Source organism: Grammomys surdaster, unplaced genomic scaffold, assembly GCF_004785775.1.
Source record: "Grammomys surdaster isolate TR1022 unplaced genomic scaffold, NIH_TR_1.0 61, whole genome shotgun sequence".
Lineage (NCBI taxonomy): Eukaryota > Metazoa > Chordata > Mammalia > Rodentia > Muridae > Grammomys > Grammomys surdaster.
In genome coordinates, this window is record NW_021604563.1 from 850,108 (window position 1) to 870,432 (window position 20,325).

General features: G+C 40.3%; 1 protein-coding gene across 4 annotated transcripts in view; it reads left to right on the forward strand.

Moving 5' to 3' along the window:
* Trmt2b (tRNA methyltransferase 2 homolog B) overlaps window positions 1-20,325 on the forward strand; it is a 63,595-nt gene that overhangs the window by 36,973 nt on the left and 6,297 nt on the right. For 2 of the 4 annotated variants that reach the window (XM_028781463.1, XM_028781527.1), the window contains 4 exons: window positions 635-781; window positions 2,978-3,072; window positions 3,482-3,696; window positions 3,868-4,992. In XM_028781463.1, coding sequence (XP_028637296.1) covers window positions 635-781; window positions 2,978-3,072; window positions 3,482-3,696; window positions 3,868-3,977 — 567 coding nt within the window. In that variant the 3' untranslated portion in view covers window positions 3,978-4,992. Of the gene's footprint in view, window positions 1-634; window positions 782-2,977; window positions 3,073-3,481; window positions 3,697-3,867; window positions 4,993-5,018; window positions 5,139-5,366; window positions 5,467-20,325 lie in introns of those variants that run through there. The other 2 variants (XM_028781655.1, XM_028781582.1) reach the window with 2 other exon arrangements.

Below are 20,325 nucleotides of genomic sequence, written 5' to 3' on the forward strand. Positions count from 1 at the left end.
CCTCCTCCTTCTTTTCCTTCTCTTCCTTCCTCTCCTTCTCTTCCTCCTTCTCCTCCTACTCTTCCTCTTCCCCCTCTTCTCCTTTCTTCCCTCTTCTTTCTTTCTTCTAGACAGGTTCTCATGTAGCCCAGGCTAGCTTCAAACTAGTTATGTAGACAAGGATAACCTTGAACTTCTGATCCCAAGTGCTGGCTGGTATTACAAGTATGTACTGGCATGCCCAGTTTTTATGCATTGTTGGAAATGGGAAACCCAGTACTTCCTGTATACCAGGCAAGTACTCTACCAGATGAACTATATTTCTACCCCTGCCTTTTCTCCTCTTACAAATATGCTAGTCAGATTGAATTAAGTGTGCTTAATGGCCTCCTCTTAATTTTATGTACTTTTGAGTGTCTCACTAGGCTGCCTAGAATGATGTTAAACTTGAGATTCTCTGACCTCAGCCTCTTGAATCCTTTAAGTATGTTGACTACCATGCCTGGCTTTAAAGATCTATTTTCAAATATAGTCATGTTCTGAGAATCTGGGGGTAAAGGCTTTAGCATATGCGTTTTGGGGAGTTAGAATGAATAATGAACTGTGGGACTTGTTTCTAATGTCTATATTTAACTTAATATTGGTTTCTTCTTAGTATTACGAAGTATTCCTTCGACAGTCTTCATTGGAACCCTGCCTTCTGTTTCATGAAGGTGGACACTGGCGAGAACTCATAGTTCGAACCAATAGGCAAGGGCACACAATGGCTATTGTTACTTTTCATCCCCAGGGATTAAGTCAGGTAAGCCTAGCAGGGTAAGAAGCCTCTTCTGTTTGTTGAAGTTTTATGGCAGAAACTACACAGCAATAGAATATTTGTGTAGGTTAGAGAGTAGGTTTGAGGATGAGGAGTTGGTAAGGATATAATATAACTGACATAATCAAATCACAAAGACTGGCTAGGTTACCCCAGATAATTATTGTACATGGATTCCCAAGTATTTTCACATGAACTTTGCTCACAGTAGTAGACTCAATTGAATCCAAAAGCTATTTTCATGGAGATTTGCGTGTCAGACGTTTATAATCTAAATACTTGACACACTCTACTAGTACAGTAGGGAGCCAAGCAGCCTTCCAGAGTATGCTTTACATTTGTAAATACACGTAACACTTTCAGACTGAGTTCTGGTTTGCTATCTATTGCTGTGATAAAAAAAAAAACCCAACATGACTAACAGCAGCTTAAGGAAGAAAAGATGTATTTCCCCTTATAGCTCACAGAGTAACATGAACAGGGAAGTCAGAGCAAGAATTCAAGACAGGAACCTAGAGGTAATATTTGAAGCAGAAGTCGGGGAGAAATGCTGCTTACTGGCTTACTCCCTATGGTTTACTCACTTTGCTTTTATTTTTAGATTTAGAATATTGTTTTATGTGTACGAGTGTATGCATGTATACATATGTATCATGTGTGTACCTGGTGTTCAGGAAGGTTAGAAGAGGGCTTTGGGTTCTGAAACTGGAGTAACAGACAGTTGTGAGCCACCACGTGAGTACTGGGAATCAAGCCCAGGTCCTCTGCAATGGCAACAAGTGCTCTTAAGCACAAAACCAACTCTCCAGCCTCCAGTTTGCTTTCTGATATACCTAAAGACCACCTAGCCAAGGATTACACAACTCAAAGTGGGCTGGGCTTTCTCAAAACAAGCATCAATTAAGAAAATGTCCAATATGGGCTGGAGAGATGGCTCAGTGGTTAAGAGCACTGACTGCACTTCCAGAGGTCCTGAGTTCAAATCCCAGCAACCACATGGTGGCTCACAACCATCTGTAATGAGATCTGATGCCCTCTTCTGGTGTGTCTGAAGACAGCTACAGTGTATTCATATATAATAAATAAATCTTTAAAAAAAAAAAAAGAAAAAGAAAATGTCCAATAGACATGCCCACAGGTAATTCTTAAGGAGGCAGGTCCTGAACTGAGGCTCCTTCTTCCTAGATCACACTGTCATCAGCCCTGTTGATAAAACCCCAAAACCCCAATCAACACAGACAGCCTCTCATGGAAACATCCCTATACTGAGTCAGCTATCTCCACCAGCTTATGAAGTAGGTAGGCGTAAGAGGAATGCTATCACCTTCATTTCATAGATTAACAAATGGAGGCATAGTCAGATGGAAGGTGAAAGAGCCAGTTAACTACAAAGCTAGGATTTGACTCTGAGTCCTTTGATTCCTGGCCTGGTTGGTCTTTTAAATTCTATAACTTTGAGTTGGTTTATAACTCTGTGTCTGTAGGCCAAGCTAGTCTTTAGTGATTATAGCAATATTAGAATTTTAATAGTTCTGTATTCAGAAAAAAGGAGTTACCATGTTCACTATTTTTACATTGAATTGGGTGTCAGAGAATAACTTGTGTGTCAGGTTCTCTCCTTCCACCATATGGGTTCCAGGGACTAAACCCAGGTCATTCAACTTGATGGCACCTTTACCTACTCAGCCGGCCGGCCGGCCAGTGCCCACCATGTTCTTTCTTTTCTGTTTCCTGTTTAATTTCTTCTAGGACTCACATCTTCTGAGGTGATACATGAGTGGGTGGTTGGGATAGCAAAAGCAGAGAAATATGAAGGGATTTGAAAGGTTATTTTCTGTGCGTGATGAGACAGGAGCTTAGTTTAGCTTCTTGTTTATAAGAATAACTCACACTTCCTGTAGAGAACTATTAGAGGCTCAAACTAGAGAAAGTGCCAGTTCCATTGTATGAGATTTGTCAAAAGCTGAAAAGTCAAGCAGCTCTTCTACTGAGATGTGAAAATAGCCTGTTGTTGTTGTTTTTGTCCTTCGGAACATTGCTTTATTCTAATTGTTATTTATAATAGGATTTGAGAAATGTGTTGTCTTGTCTGACTCCTGCGGGGCTGGTTACTGTAGCTAAGGCAAGAGAATTTGTCATAGATGAGTCTTTAGTTGACTCTTGATTTCCTGTTCTGGGCAGGAGGAGCTCTGTGTTCAAAAGGTGACCTTGAAGGATTTTTTCACTAAAGGCCCTGGAGCGATCTGTGAATTGACCTCACTCTATTTCCAGGAAAGGTAAGCCTGGAGCAGCCAGACCAGAAGTAGGAGGCTGCAGACTTGCCATAGCCTGGGTTTACAGTTTGCTTACTGGTGATGGGCTACTGAGAGTGGAGGCCCATAAACTAGTTAGGTCTGCCTTTCAGACACTAGCCGCATCCATAACCCAGGCTAGACTAAAAAAGTGAAGTGGGATATGGTTGCCTTTAACTTCTCAAAATCAAAACAAAAAAAAGATGTAAAAAGAGTGTGTACATGTATCTTCCATCCCTCAAGAGTGGAACTCATACAGAAGTCTCAGGGCCATGGTGAGGGAGCTGTGTCCCCCAGATAAGAGGCTTGGGCTGCCCCTTCCAACCAAGCAGTAAGAGGTATGTATTACTGTCTATCAGTCTAAAATGCTGCCTTCCTTTTTTTTTTTTCCTAGCACCATGACGCGTTGCAGTCATCAGCAGTCCCCCTACCAGCTCCTGTTTGGGGAACCCCACATCTTTGAAGATCTTTTGGGTTTGAAGATTCGAATCTCTCCAGATGCCTTCTTCCAGATTAACACTGCTGGTGCAGAGATGCTGTATCGGACCATCGGGGAGCTGAGTGGAGTAAACTCTGATAGCATCCTCCTAGACATTTGCTGTGGAACAGGCATGTGGCCTCCCTAAGAAGAGTCTATGTATTGTCTAGGTCTCGAATGCCATCTACCTGAACCTACAGTCTTTTCAAGGGTGGCAGGTGGGAGGTAGTGTTGATGGTGTAAAGATAACCATGTTGGTTTAAAACACAAAAATCATCTCCTGTCATTTCTTCCTTCTCCAGGTGTGATTGGCCTCTCTCTGGCTCAGCGTGCCTCTCAGGTTCATGGCATTGAGCTGGTGGAGCAGGCAGTGGAGGATGCCAGGTGGACTGCAGCCTTCAATGGTACCTAGACAGATTCTGAGGTGAAATTAAGAGACGGAGTTCAATGAGGGGCTAGAGATATAGCTCAATGGCAGGCTGCTTGCTTAGCATGCATGACACTCAAGGGCCCATTCACCAGCACTGCAAAAACAAACAAACAAACAGAAGTGCAGTTGTTAGTATGCAAAGGGGGACCTACTGTAGCTCCAACTTATAGGGAGCCTGAGTTCTAGAGTAGCCATAAAAGGATTTTGGTGTTTTCTAGAAGAGGTCCTAGTAACTTTTTCTTTTGTAAAAAATGAGCCCAAGGCAAGTACAAGCCTAGTTGGTAGGAAGGGAAGTGATAAAATGTTGAACATAATAAAAGAACCTGCTTTAATTCAACTCTGAAGGTATCAGAGCCAATACAATCAGGTTCGAATGTAGAGTTTCGGCCTGGTGTTAATTCCAGTCCTCGAGAGGCAGAGGGAGAGGCAGGTGGATTTCTGTATGTTCAAGGCTAACCTAGTCTATATAGTGAGTTGAGAGCCAGCCAGGACCACATAGTGAGGCCCTGTCTTAAACCAAACAAAGCTACAAATTTAAAAAATAGAACCTTTTCCTTGAATAAAGTGACAAATTGCAATGTAGAAAATCGTTCAAATTCTGTCCTTTCTTGTTCTTCCAGGCAAACCTTTCAGGATTTTGTTTGTTTGTTTTTTATGACTGGCCTTGAAAGCCTTTATCTCCTCCTTTGCCTCCCAAGTGCTGGGATTATAGATGTGTGCCAACATGCCCAACTTCTAGACAGGTCTTGAGGTCCCAAGTGCAAACAGATGGCACAGGAAGTGCACTTGAGTGAAAGGCAAGGGTTTTGTTGTGGTGTGGGTCCTTACCTGCTGTCTGTCTCAGCACTTCAGCCTTTCCAAGGGGAAGTACCCGAAGCAGATCCCATGGCATTTTCTTTACTGTTCAGAGGTACACTGGAGCCAAAGGGACAGGCAGGACTCTGGCTGCTGTATAGTTCTCTAAAGCTGACAACTTCCCACTTGTTGGGCTCGAGTTATGCCACATGGTTGTCTCTTCCACAGGTGTCACCAACTGTGAGTTTCATGCTGGCAGAGCAGAGACGATTTTGCCACAGCTGTTAAAGTCACAGAAAGATGAGAAGTTGACTGTCGCTGTGCTGAACCCTGCCCGTGCTGGACTGCGTAAGGAGGGTAGACACCTTGGCTGTTCCCCTTGTGTAGGCTTGTCCACTTCCCCCATGGTGCCTACCAGTTCTGTGTCTTTATTCCCGTAGCATGCTTAGGGGCTCCCTGTGAGGTAGCCCTGAAGTAGCTTCTCCATTCCTCAGTAGTCCTCCCTCAGTGAAGTATGGAATAATAGGGACTGCAGTAGGTTAAGTATATTTATTAACAAGGTGCTTACTCCTTCAGATTACAGAGTGGTGCGAGCCATCCGGAACTGCAGGGCCATCCGCACGCTAGTGTTTGTTTCCTGCAAGCCCCATGGTGAAAGCACAAGGAACTTCATTGAGTGAGTCTTGCCTTGTTTTTTTTCAGTATTATTTTTCCACGAGCTGGTAATGTAGCTCAGTTGGTAGAGTAACTGCCTACCATGTGTGGCGCATGGGATTGATCTTCATCACCGTATAAAACTGAGCAGGGGTGGTAGTGGCAGGAGGATTCAAAGTTCAAGATCACCCTTGGCTATGTAGTGAGTTTGAAGCCAACATGGGATAAAGACCCAGTGTCATTAAAAGAAATAAAAAACCAAAATTACTTTTCTAAAAAATCAGAGTAAGCCATGCTTTTTTATGCATAATTTGGAAAATGTGGAGAAACAAAGAAAAATAAACATTATACTACTTCATTTATTTGTACTTGTTTATTTATTTATTTGTTTGTTTTTAGACAGGATCTTACTATGTAGCACTGGCTGTTTTAGAACTCACTATGTAGGCCAGGCTGGCCTTGAACGCACAGAGATCTGACTGCCTATGAATCCTGAGTGCTGAGATTTAAGTTGTGTGCCACTATACCTGGCTCAATATACCACTTTAAAATATTTTTTTTTAAATTACATACATGAACCCGAGTAAGTTTATGTGCACCACATATTCACACAAGCCCATGTATGCCAGAGAGGGCATCAGATGCCCTGGAACTGGAGTTACAGACTGTTGTTTACTACCAAACTGATGTTGGGGACTAAGCTTGTGTCCTTAGTTAGTGCTCTTAAACTGCGGAGCCATTTCTCTAGACCCTGATTTATATCACTTTAAGAATTCATTATAAGGGCTTGTCAAGGGTGAGACAAATCAGATACTCAGTCTGGGCACAAATTTTTAAGCGTGCCAAAAATCTTAATGATCAAGAAAAATGTTAATACAGTATTTTAGAACAATCAACTCTCTCAAATCGTGAAGGACAATCTTTTTTTTTTTTAAAAAAAAAATAATGCTAGGTGTGGTGATCTCAACACTACGGAGATATAAACAGGGCTAGCCTGCTCCAGCCAGTCTAGCCCAGTCAGTGAACTCCTGGCTAATGACAGGTCTTATCTCAAATGAGGTGGATGGTATTCCTGAAGATGACACTTTAAGTTACCATCTGGTCTTTATGCTTCTACACACACACACACACATACACACACACACACATACACACACATACACACGATACTAGATTCAATTCCCAACCCCAAAAACGTGTTGAAAAATAGGGATCTGGTTACCTTTTAAAAGATTCTGAATATAAGAGATTATATGACTCCTTGGCTTATTTTACCTAACATTATTTCCTCCACCAGCATTTTATTGCAAATGTTTGGCTTTTGTTCTCTTTTATAGCTGAATGATAACTCAGTGTTTATTTACCACATTTTCTCTATCCATTCATCTGTTGATAGAAATCTTGTTTGGTTGGGAATAATGTAGCAAGAAATGTTTAATGCAGGTATCTCATTGATATGGTGATTTAATTCCCTTTCAGCTGTTCCAAGAAGTGGTACAGTTGTGTCATCTGGTAGATTTATTTTTAGTTTTTTGAAGAATCCCGATATTATATTTCAGTATGACTGCACTGATTTTCATTCCCACCAACAGTGTTTAAAAAGTTCCCTCTTTTCCAGGTACTTGTTAGCATGTTGTATTGTGTCTGTTTATTTTTAGTAGTGTTTTGGTATTTAGTTAAATTTGAAATAATTTATTAATGTGAGTGGGGAGGTAGAGAGTTATGTATGCTGACGCTTATGTGTAGAGGTCAGAGGACAACTTTTGGGACTTGGCTTTGTCCTTCTCTCAGCCTTGGGTACTGGGGATCAAACTCAGGTCCCAAGGCTTAGGCTGTAAGTGCTTGTACCTGCTGAGCTATCTTGCTTGCGTGTGTATGTTTTTTTTTTATTATTATTTATTTATTTTAAGTATATGAGTACACTGTAGCTGTCTTCAGACACACCAGAAGAGGGCATCCAATCTCATTATGGGTGGTTGTGAGCCACCATGTGGTTGCTGGGATTTGAACTCAGGACCTCTGGAAGAGCAGTCAGTGCTCTTAACCGCTGAGCCATCTCTCCAGCCCCCTGTATGTTTGTTTTGAGACAAGGATTTATATAGCCAAGGCTGGCCCTGAACTCTCAGTCCTCCCATCTCTACCTCCCGAGTCCTGGGATCATAAGTGTGTGCCACCAAGTCCACATTTCTATTTAAAAAGTATTTTACATTTATTTATTTGTTTATTTATTTATTTATTTATTTATTCATGGAGTGTGTGTGTGTGTGTGTGTGTGTGTGTGTACTTCAGTGTATGTGGGGCGGTCAGAGGACAACTTGTGGGAATTGTTCTCCTTGTAGGTCCTGGAGATTGAACTTAGTTTATCAGGCTCGGTGGCTTGGAGCCATCTTGCCAGCCCCTAACTTTCTTTTTTAACCTTAACCATTCTAACAGGGAAGAGATGGTACTTTGTTGTGTGTTTTTAAAATTTTAAATTATGTTTTCCCATTACTGGTCAAAGTGCAGAGAATACGTGTTGGTGGAATGCTTAGCTGAAGATAAGCCCACTAAGGCCTAGGGACCTTTGCAAAAGAGGGGAAAGAAAGATAAGAGGTAGAGTTTAGGGAGGAACTGGGAGGAACATTGTATTCTCAATATGATGAGACAACATTGCACTCATGAACTCACAGCATCTGTGGTTGCCTACAGAACATTCTAGCCAGCCAACATCCTACCATGGAAGGGGGAGGAGCTCATGAGCCCCCACTCCTACATGAACAGCTGTTGATACTTGATGATTGTCAGGACAAGGAGAGTAAGTTTTCTTTGGGGGTATAGTCCCTGTTAGGTTGATCATGCTCTGGTAGATAGTCCCACACCCATGTGTATATAGGCAGCACAAATGGGATTTGATGAATTATTACAAAAAAGAAAAGACATGAAGTTGGGAGGGGGAGGGGTAAAGGGTGGATATGACAACAGTTATTGAGAGGAATAGGAAGGCTGAATATAAGCAGAATACATTGTGTGTGTATATGAAATTCTTTATAATGATATCCTGTTTCAAACATTAATATTAAAAAATCCAGCCAGGTGTTGTGGTGCAGGCCTTTAATCCCAGCAATCAGGATGGCAGAGGTCCACAGTTTTCAGCCAGTCTGACCTACAGAGTGAGTTCCAGGCCGGGCACAAATACATAGTGAGACCTTGTCTCAAAGGTTACTATATGTCAATGAATTACAAAACAGAGTAAAAGATATGGCAGATAAATGTTATGAAAAAAATAGGTAAATAAGCCTAGTCAAAAATATAAATGAGTAAAAACATAAAAATATAGCCATAAATAATAAGGCAGACTAACTATAGATTTGAAGGATTTTTGTTTTAGACAAGGTCTCACTCTGTAGCCTTGTCTGGCTAGGAGTTCACTACATAGACCAGACTGGCCTTGATATTATGGCAATGTCTCCCAAAGTATGCCATCACATTCTCTGATATTTTTTTTCCAGTTATAACAAAGTACTCCTTAGAGTTGCTCTAAAATCAAATATTTGAGTCTGGCGGTGGTGGTGCACACCTTTAATCCTGGTGCTGGGAGGCAAAGGCAGGTGGATCTCTGAGTTCAGCCAACCTGGTCCACAGAGTGAGTTCCAGGATGGATAGTGCTATACAGAGGAACCCTGTCTAGAAAAAAACAAAAAGATAGATAGATAGATAGATAGATAGATAGATAGATAGATAGATACAGGAAAACCAAGACAGACAGACAGACTGACAGACAGATCTATCTAGGAAAACCAAGACAGACAGATCTAGGAAAACCAAGATAGATGGATGGATGGATGGATGGATGGATGGATGGATAGATAGATAGATAGATAGATAGATGTAGGTAGATACATAGATAGATAATTCATGTGAAAATGTGTAATTTTTCTGGGAAAACAAAAATGGCCAGTGTTAATTCCAGAAAATAAGGTAAGTCCTGAACAGATTAGTGAGCATGGAAATAAATGAAGATTCCCCCACTCAAAATGGGTATGGTATGTGTATCTGTAATCCCAGTACTCAGGAAACTAAGCCAGGAGGGAAGGCATGAATTCAAAATGAGGCTCGGTTCCACAGTGCTTTTGAGGTCAGATGGCTACACAGTGAGACTGCTGTCTCCTACAATCCAAGGGGATGAAAAGCTTCCACCCCAAATAAAAAATTAGGCTCAGTCTCCCCATGTTATTTGCTTGTCTGTCTCTGTAAAATTACTCTTCCATTTTTCTTGTTTTTGAATATGATATAAAGATGGTATCTCTTATCAGTGGGTAAAAATGTACTTCAATAAATTATAATTGACACTGCAAAATAGTTGGATGTATATCTAGACTAAATTAACTCAAGGTAAATATAAAAATGGGAATTCATAAATATACTTTAGGAAATCATAGAATTTTTAAAAAATAATTGTTCTGTAATTTCTAACTGGAAATTCAGAAGACATAGAAGAATAGGCAGTTATTTTATTTATGATTATTTTTTGTTTAGTGCACAGAGGAATTGGTTTCATTGTAACCTTAAAGAATATTTTGGTTTTTACATTTATTTATTATGGTGGAGTGGCACTTGTGTGAGTTCGTTCTTTTTTTTTTTTTTTTTTTTTATCCTGTGGATCCTGAGAATCAAACTCAGGCCATCAGGCTTTGTAGCAAATCCCTTTACAGCTGAGCTACTTCGGCTGCCCTAACTTTGTTTTCTTTTGTTTATTTCACTGTGACACTGTCATCCATGTATCCCATGCTTTGTTCTCATGCACTCCTTCAATCTTTGTTGTTCATTTCATTATGCCCCCTCTCCCCAATATTGTCCCCCTTCTATCAATCCCCCCACAAATCATGTTATTTTACTTAACAATGATCTCAGTTCCATCTATTTCCTTGTGAATGTCATAATTTTATTTGTCTCTTTAGCTGAATAAAGTTCCTTTCGTGTGTGTGTGTGTGTGTGTGTGTGTGTGTGTGTGTGTGTGTGTAAGCCAGACTTCAGTGCTGAGTGTATCCCTCTATCACTTTCCACCTCATTTGCTCTGTCTTTTCTCTGTGCTAATGTGTACTTATGTGGAGGCCAAAGGACAGTTTGAAGGAGTTGGTTCTTTCCTACCACGTGGATCCCGGGGACCAAATTCATCAACCTTGGTGGCAAGCACCTTTATCCAGTGAGCCACCTCACTGACCTTCCATCTTTTCTGAGAAAAGGTCACTGAATCTGGAGCTTGTTATTTAAGCTAGACTGGCTGGCCAGTGAGCCCTGGTATCTGACATTCTCCATTCCCTTACCCCAGTGCTGAGGTTGCAGACCTGTGCTGCCACCTAGCTCTTATGTGGGTACCGTGGATCGAAACATAGGTCCCAATACAGGGTTATCACCCCAGCTGTATCTCACGTTTTTAAACTATCTCTTGATAAACATCTAGACCACTTCTATTTCCTAGCTATTGTGACTAAAGTGGCAGTAAGCATGGATGTACATATATCTTTATAATATGCTGACTTAGAATCCTTTATATTATAACCCAGTGGGTATAGTTGAGTCATATGGTAGTTCTGTTTTTAATTTTTTTTTGAGAAACTTCCGCAATGGTTTCCACAGTAGCTTTAAAGAAGATTTCTTTTTATTTTATGTATATGAGTGTTTCCCTATGTGTATGTTCGTGTACCATGTCTGTGCCTGGTGCCCAAGAAAGCTAGAAAAGGGTGTTGGATCCTGTGAAACTTGAATTACAGATGGTCGTGAGTTGCCATGTGGGTTCTGGGAACCTTACTCAGATCCTTGGCAAGAGCAGACAGCATTCTTAAATGCTGAGCCATCTCTCCAGCCCTGCAAATATTTTCTAAGAAGTTGATCATTCAGTGATGTTTATTCCGTGAGCATTGTGGGGAGTAGGGATGCGAAGCAAATGGTTACACTATTGCTAAGTTAATTTGATGGGACTGTTATTATCTCTTTTGTGTCTACCTTCATTACACTGTTAACAGAAATGAATTAAAAATGTAAACAACTAAGCCAGGACTGGTGATAAATGTCTATAATCCTAGCACTTGGGAGGGCAAGACAATAGGAGCAGGAGTTTAAGGTCATCTATCCTTGGCTACATAGTAAGTTTGAGGCCAGCCTGGGCTACTTGAGAGTCTGTCTCAATAAAACAAAACTAAAATAGTAAAAAATATATCATAGAACTAAATGTGATTTGAAAAAAAAATAAAGAAAAAAAGAAAAAAAAGAACTAAATGTGAGAGCTAAAACTATACAATTTTTAGAAGAATGCATTTAAAATCTTCATGACCTTGTGTTAAGCAAAGTCTTCTTTCTTTAATACAGTTATCAAAAACCCAAAAGAAAAAATAAAAATAACATTAAAGTCAGGACAAAACAAAAAACCTGGCTTATGGCACAGAAGATATTTATAAATCATTTGTAAAGGCTTCGTATCCAGTGGCCAGTGCACAAAAGACCACATACTAAGATGCTGAGAGGCAGAGACAGGCAGATCCCAAGGGCTCACTAACCAGCCACCTAGCCAATTAATAAGCTCCAGGTTGTGTAATACCCTGTCTCAAAAATTAAAATGGAAAGTCATTGAGGAAGATGTCCCAACATCATCCCTTACCTCAGCATGTACCTGGGCAAATGCACTTTCCACATACAAGTATACATCACGCACACACACATACACACACACACACATACACACACAGAGAGGGGGGGGGAAGAAGAGAGAGAATAATTTTATAGAAAATGTTCAGAATAGACAAGTCTATAGAAACAGAAAGGTCTGTGGCTACCTAGAGCTACTGTGGGTTTGAGTCAAATGTGAGAAATGGTTGTTAAGAGATGCATGGGATCTTACTGGGCTCATGAAAATGTTCCAAAACTACTGATAGTAGTTAAGTGCATGCTCTAAATATACTAACAACCATTGAGCTGTGTAAATGGTAAACCCTATTGTATCCACTGATGATTCAATAAAACTATGGAGAAAAAACTGGCACTTTTACATGAGACAAAGCACAGTCAACAATTTCACTTACAGAAACCATTTGCAGTGAATATTACAAAGACTGTTTTCCTCCATCTGTAATCAAGGCCTAGAAGTCAACAGGAAACAGGATCTGCAGTTGGAAAAGAAACAGAAAATAAGAAAAGGAAGTAGTATTAATGTGTTCGTGCGTTGTGAGATGATGCTACCTCCTCCGTGAAAATAGAAACATGAGCTGGATGTGGTGGCACAGGCCTTTAATCCCAACACTTGGGAGGTGCAGGCGGCCAGATCTCTGAGTGCAATGCCAGTCTGGTCTACATAGCAAGTTCCAGGACAGCCAGGACTGCATAGAAAGACCATGGCATGAGAGTTGATGTCTGAGGCCAGTTTGAGCTACATAGAAACAGCCTGTCTAGAACCCGTAACAATGTACATAGAAATACACATCTGTGTGTGTATATACATACACATACATACACTTACATATATACATGTGAAACATTTGAGGATTTCATAGACACAGTATATTTTGATCATGCCCTTCCCATTACCCTACTCTAATTCCTTCTAGACTCTCAAAATATCCCCCTCCCAATTCCTTATTCTCTTTTTAAAAATAATCCACTGAGTCCAATTCATGCTGCCTGTATGCCCATGGGTGGGGCTACCTACTGCAGTGCAGGCAACCTACCAGCAGCCACACCCCTAAAGAAACACCTTTCACATTTCAAACTGGGAAATACAAAAAAATTGATAATGCATTGCTGACAATATAGGGACAAAAAAAATTTAAAATGCTGCGGGTATAAATTGAGCACTAATCTATATAAGTGAATACCATCCTTTTGGAGGTAAATTTAACAATGTAGATTAAATATTTAGATGTATGCATGCGTGGTGATCCAGAACTGCCTGCCTCCCTTAGAACTACTTTATATTATGTGTACCGAGTGTTTTACCTGTGTCTGTGTCTACACCACTTCTGTTGCCTGAGCTCACAGAAGTTAAAAGAGGGCATCAGATCTCCTAGAACTGGAGTTACAGATGATTCTGAGCTGCCAAATAGGTGTTGTGACTTGAAGTTGGGTCTTCTGGAAGAACAAAACAAAAAAAAAAAAAAAAGAAAAGAACAGGCTTCTAAGAGATAATAACAAAATGTAACAAAATAAAATATAATAAGATGAAGCAAAAATCATTTTCTTAACCATTGAGCCATTGCTTCAGCTCCTATTCCTCAGATTTTTATCCTGTAGTTCACTTCCATACATACAGTGACATATAAAATTGCTTATTGTAATTATTTTTTTTTTGGGTTTTACGAGACAGAGTTTCTCTGTGTAGCCCTGGCTGTCCTGGAACTCACTCTGTAGACCAGGCTGGCCTCGAACTCAGAAATCCACCTGCCTCTGACTCCCAAGTGCTGGGATTAAAGGCGTGCGCCACCACTGCCCGGCACTTATTGTAATATTTTAACATCAAAAGAAAAATAGTCTAAAAGTCACCAGAAGAGAACTGGATAAATTATTTATAATATAATATCAGTAAGATGGAACACAATACACGATGATAGTGGAAAATCTTGACAGTATGTTATTTTTCAGCAGCTTTATGGATATATACTTCACAATCCACATAATTTTATCCATTTAAAGAATACAATTTATAAGGCTATAGAGATAGTTCAGTGGTTAAAAGCACTTGCTGCTCTTGCAGTGGACCCAGGTTTGGTTCCCAGCACCTACATGGTAGATAAGAAACTTGTAATTGTTCGGTGTGGAGGTGCACACCTTTAATATCAGAACCTGGGAATCAGAGGCAGACAGATCTCTGTGAGTTTGAGGGAGCCAGCTTGATCTATACTGAGTTCCAGGACAATCAGGGCTACATAATGAGACTGTATCTCAAAAAAACAAAATAGATTTTTAAATGGTTAAAATTTATGTTAAGTGTATTTTACTAAGATTAAAAAAATAGAAAATAATTAAAGTTATTTCCATTTTTTTCCCAAAATGAAAACTTCCTATTTTTCAAAATTAGCCCTCAAAATGTTTTTAAAGAAACTCATTAATTAAAAAAATATAAATTATGACAATTTTTTTTTGGTTTTTCTTTTGGTTTTTAGAGACAGGGTTTCTCTGTGTAGCCCTGGCTGTCCTGGAACTCACTCTGTAGACCAGGCTGGCCTCAAACTCAGAAATCCACCTGCCTCTGCCTCCCAAGTGCTGGGATTAAAGGCGTGTGCCACCACTGCCCAGCAAATTATGACAATTCAAAACCCTACTCTAAGTTCTATCCTGGAAGACCAGTCAGGTAGGTGGATCTCTGAATTTAAAACCAGCCTGGTTGACAGAGCGAGTTCTAGGAAGGCCAGGGCTACACAGAGAAACTCTGACACCACCCTCCCCCCCCAAAAAAAAAACACACAAAAAACCAAAAAAACACAAAACACCAAAAGAAAGGAAGGAAGGAAGGAAGGGAAAGAAAGAAAGGAAAAAAGAAAGAAAAGAAAGAAAAGAAAGAAAAGAAAGAAAAGAAAGAAAAAGAAAGAAAGAAAGAAAGAAGCCGGGTGGTGGTGGCGCACGCCTTTAATCCCAGCACTTGGGAGGCAGAGGCAGGCAGATTTCTGAGTTCAAGGCCATCCTGGTCTACAGAGTGAGTTCCAGGACAGCCAGGGCTACACAGAGAAACCCTGTCTCGAAAAAAACCAAAAAAAGAAACAAAAAGAAAGAAAAAAGAAAGAAAGAAAGAAAGAAAGAAAGAAAGAAAGAAAGAAAGAAAGAAAGAAAGGAAACGAATAGCCTTCTAAGAGATAACAATAAAATATAATAAGATGAAGCAAAAGTCATATCAGAGTTGGACACGGCAACCCAACAGGAGAAGGGTCCCAAAAATAGGCACAAGAGTCAGAGACCTACTTGTTCTCATTGTAGAAGTGGCTATAATATACATGCAGAGGACCTGGTGTAGGCCCTGTGCTTGCTGCTTCAGTCTCTGTGAGCTCACATGTGCCTTGCCGAGTTGATTCAGAGGGCCTATCTCCTCTGACAAACATGTCAGGAAAACACCCAATAGGCATAAACCAAAATAGATCTCCTGTTTTAAAAGAAGACAGTTCAGGAAGTTTTGGGTGGTTTGTTTTCAGACTCCTGCAGCTGTCACCACTGTCTAAATCGGAGCATTTTTTTGTCTTCTCAAAAAGAAACTGCACTGTGTAGCTCCACCCCTGCTGTCTGATCCTAGGCAACCCACAATGTGCTTTGTTTCTAGATTTGCCTGGCATCTCATTGAATTGAATTGTGCCATGTACTGTGCATTTTTTTGTATCTTCCTTCACTTAGCATAATGTATGTGGTATTTATCTGTATTTAAATGTTTATCTCTCCTTCATTTTCTTGTTGACCTTAAAAAGGAATAATATTGTACTGTATGTATATACTCTCTTACTTATCTTCTCAGGAGTTTATGACTTTCATGACTGATGTCTCAATAAATATCCATGTGCAAGTTTTGCTTTCAGTTTTCTTCGAGAAAGACCCAGGAGAAGTGCTGGACCATATGTAACTAGTTTTACCTTTTGAGGAACTTCAGTTGGTTTTCCAAGCAGCTGCCCTATTGTATCAAGAGTGGTCTAAGAGCATTTCAGAGTCTCTGTATCTTCCCCAAGTCTTGTTATTGTCTTTAAAAAAAAATTATTTCCCAGTGCTAGCCATCAAGCCCAGGACCACTTGCATGCTAGGTAGGTATCCTTCCAGTGATGTGTATCTTAAGGTCTTGTTTCTGCCTTTTTTTTTCTTGTAGTTCATGGGAAGTGAGATCTCATTGTGGTTTTTCTTTGCATTTCCCCAGTGGCTAAAGATTTTTGAGTGTTTTGGTTTTTAATATATTTTTTGTCAGTTTTCTTATATTTCATATTCCCGGCTGGCTTCAAACTGTCTATATATCCCAGAATGACCTTGAATTTGTGATCTGCAACCTTCATGTCCCAAATCTGGTTGTGAAGTGCTGAGGGTTGCCTGGCGTCTCATTGAATTGTACCATACACTATGGATTTCTTTGCATTTTCTTTCACTTAGCTTAACGTATGTGATATTTATGCTTTGTGCATGCTAGCTAGGCTGGCACTCTAATTGAGCTACTTTTCCAGCTCCTTTATTTGATCATTTGCAAATCTTTAGATATTCACAAGTTAATACAAGATTCAGCTCTTATGTGTATCTGTAAGTGGGTTGACATTTTACTATTGAGATTTTTAGAATTCTTCTATATATCTGATAGAAGCCCCAATGTCAACTATAGGAGTTGAAAGAATTCCCCCCTTTCTGCTTGTTCTCTCTTTGCTTCCAGTGTATATGTCTTTGTCTGTGTTCAGGAGTGTTGCTAGACGTCAAATCCAGGACCTCTCAAAAGCTGCTGAGTGTTCTCCTGCTGAGCCACATCCCCAATTCCCCCCCCCCCCCCATTATCATCATCTTTCTTTTTCTCCTGTATTTTGAGACATGGTCTCACTATGTAGCCCTGTAGTTTTGTCACTAACTCTGTAGACCAGGCTGGCCTCAAACTCAAGAAGTTCCACCTGCATGTGCTTGCCAAATGTTGGGACTAAAGGTGTGTGCTGTCACACTTGGCTGAATAGTATCTTCTGAAGTATAATCAAGTACACATTTCATGGCTTTTTTTTTTCTTTTTTTTTTCTTTTTTTTTTTTAATTTTTTTATTGGATGTTTTATTTACATTTCATATGTTGTCCCCTTACCCCATCCCCCACCCACCCGGGAACCCCCAATCCCCTCACACCTCCTCCTTCTTCTTTGTGGATGTAACCTCTATCTACCCCCCCACTCCCACCTCCCCACCCTCAAAACTCCCACCCCCTGGGGCGTCCAGCCTTCATGAGGTCAAGGATCTCATCTTCCACCTGTGCCCAGCAGGGCCCTCCACTCTTATATATTCAGCTAAGGCCCTGGATCCCTCCATAAGTGCTCCCAGGCTGGTGGTTTAGACCCTGGGAGCTGTGGTTGGTTGGTATTGTTGCTCTCCTCATGGGGCCACAAATCCTTTCAGCTCCTTCAGTCTTCACTCTAACTCCTCCATTGAGAACCCCATGATCACTTCAATGGCTAGTTGTGAGCATCTGCCTCTGAATATGTCAGACTCTTGAAGACCTCTGAGGAGACATCCATATCAGGCTCTTATCAGCATGCACTTCCTGACTTCCACATCAGCATCTACCTTTGGTGACTGCACATGGGATGGATACTCAGGTGGAAAGGTCTTCAGACGGCCCCTCCTTCAGTTTTTGTCCCTCGCTTTGTCTCCATATTTGCTCCCTTGAGTATTTTGTTGCTCCTTCTAAGAAGGACCGAATCACCCCCACTTGGTCTTCCTTCTTTATGGACTTCATGTGGCCTGTGAGTTGCATCTTGGGCATTTTAAGGTTCTGGGCTAATATCCAATAATAAGTGAGTGAATACCATGTGTGTTCTTTTGTGATTGGCTTACCTCACTCAGTATGATAATTTCTAGTTCCATCCATTTACCTAGGAACCTCTCAAATTCATTGTTTTTAATAGCTGAGTAATACTCCATTGTGTAAATATACCACATTTTTTTAATCCATTCCTCAGTTGAAGGACATCTGGGTTCTTTCCAGCTCCTGGCTATTATAAATAAGGCTGCTATGAACATAGTTGAGCATATGTCCTTATTATATGTTCGAGCACCTTCTGGGTATATGCCTAGGAGTGGTATAGCTGGATCCTCGGGTAATGCTATGTCCAATTTTCTGAGGAACCGCCACACTGATTTCCAAAGTGGTTGCACCATCTTGCAGTCCCACCAACAATGGAGGAGTGTTCCTCTTTCTCCACACCCTCGCCAGCATCTACTATCACCTGAGTTTTTAATCTTAGCCATTCTGACTGGTGTGAGATGGAATCTCAGGGTTGTTTTGATTTGCATTTCCCTGACGACTAAGGATGCCGAGCATTTCTTTAGGTGTTTCTCGGCCATTTGAGTTTCTTCTGTTGAAAATTCTTTGTTAAGCTCTATACCCCATTTTTTAATAGGGTAATTTGGTTGCCTGGAGTCTAATTTCTTGAGTTCTTTGTATATATTGGATATTAGCCCTCTATCAGATGAAGGATTGGTAAAGATCTTTTCCCAATTTGTTGGTTGTCGTTTTGTCCTATTGACAGTGTCCTTTGCCTTACAGAAACTTTGCAATTTTATGAAGTCCCATTTATCAATTCTCGATCTTAGAGCATATGCCATTGGAGTTCTGTTCAGGAACTTTTCCCCTGTGCCCAAGTATTCGAGGCTTTTCCCCACCTTCTCTTCTATTAGTTTCAGTGTATCTGGTTTTATGTGGAGGTCCTTTATCCACTTAGATTTGAGCTTTGTACAAGGGGATAAGAATGGATCAATTTTCATTCTTCTACATGTTGTCTTCCAGTTGAACCAGCACCATTTGTTGAAAATGCTGTCCTTTTTCCACTGGACAGTTTTAGCTCCTTTGTCAAAGATCAAGTGACCATAGGAGTGTGGGTTCATTTCTGGGTCTTCAATTCTATTCCATTGATCTTCCTGCCTGTCTCTGTACCAATACCAGGTAGTTTTTATCACTATTGCTCTGTAGTACAGCTTGAGGTCAGGGATGGTGATTCCTCCCGAAGTTCTTTTATTGTTGAGAATAGTTTTCGCTATCCTAGGTTTTTTGTTATTCCATATGAATTTGAGAATTTCCTTTTCTAACTCTGTGAAGAATTGAGTTGGGATTTTAATGGGGATTGCATTGAATCTGTAGATTGCTTTTGGCAAGATGGCCATTTTTATTATATTAATCCTGCCAATCCATGAGCATGGGAGATCTTTCCATCTTCTGAGATCTTCTTCAATTTCTTTCTTCAGAGACTTGAAGTTCTTGTCATACAGGTCTTTCACTTGCTTGGTTAGATTCACACCAAGGTATTTTATATTATTTGCAACTATTGTGAAGGGTGTCATTTCCCTAATTTCTTTTTCAGTCTGTTTATCTTTCATGTAGAGGAAGGCTACTGATTTGTTTGAGTTGATTTTATAACCAGCCACTTTGCTGAAGTTGTTTATCAGGTTTAGGAGTTCTCTGGTGGAAGTTTGGGGGTCACTTAAGTATACTATCATATCATCTGCAAATAGCGATATTTTGACTTCTTCCTTTCCTATTTGTATCCCTTTGACTTCTTTTTGTTGTCTAATTGCTCTGGCTAAGACTTCCAGTACTATATTGAATAGGTAGGGGGAGAGTGGGCAGCCTTGTCTAGTCCCTGATCTTAGTGGGATTGCTTCAAGTTTCTCTCCATTTAGCTTGATGTTGGCTACTGGTTTGCTGTAAATTGCTTTTACTATGTTTAGGTAGGGGCCTTGAATTCCTGATCTTTCCAAGACTTTTATCATGAAGGGATGTTGAATTTTGTCAAATGCTTTCTCAGCATCTAGTGAGATAATCATATGGTTTTTTTCTTTAAGTTTGTTTATATAGTGGATTACATTGATGGATTTCCGAATATTGAACCATCCCTGCATTCCTGGGATAAAACCTACTTGATCATGATGGATGATTGTTTTGATGTGTTCTTGGATTCAGTTTGCTAGAATTTTATTGAGTATTTTTGCATCGATGTTCATAAGGGAGATTGGTCTGAAGTTCTCTTTCTTTGTTGGGTCCTTGTGGGGTTTGGGAATGAGTGTAATTGTAGCTTCATAGAACGAATTGGGTAGTGTTCCTTCTGTCTCTATTTTGTGGAATAGTTTGAAGAGAATTGGTATTAGGTCTTCCTTGAAGGTCTGATAGAATTCAGCACTAAAACCATCTGGTCCTGGGCTTTTTTTAGTGGGGAG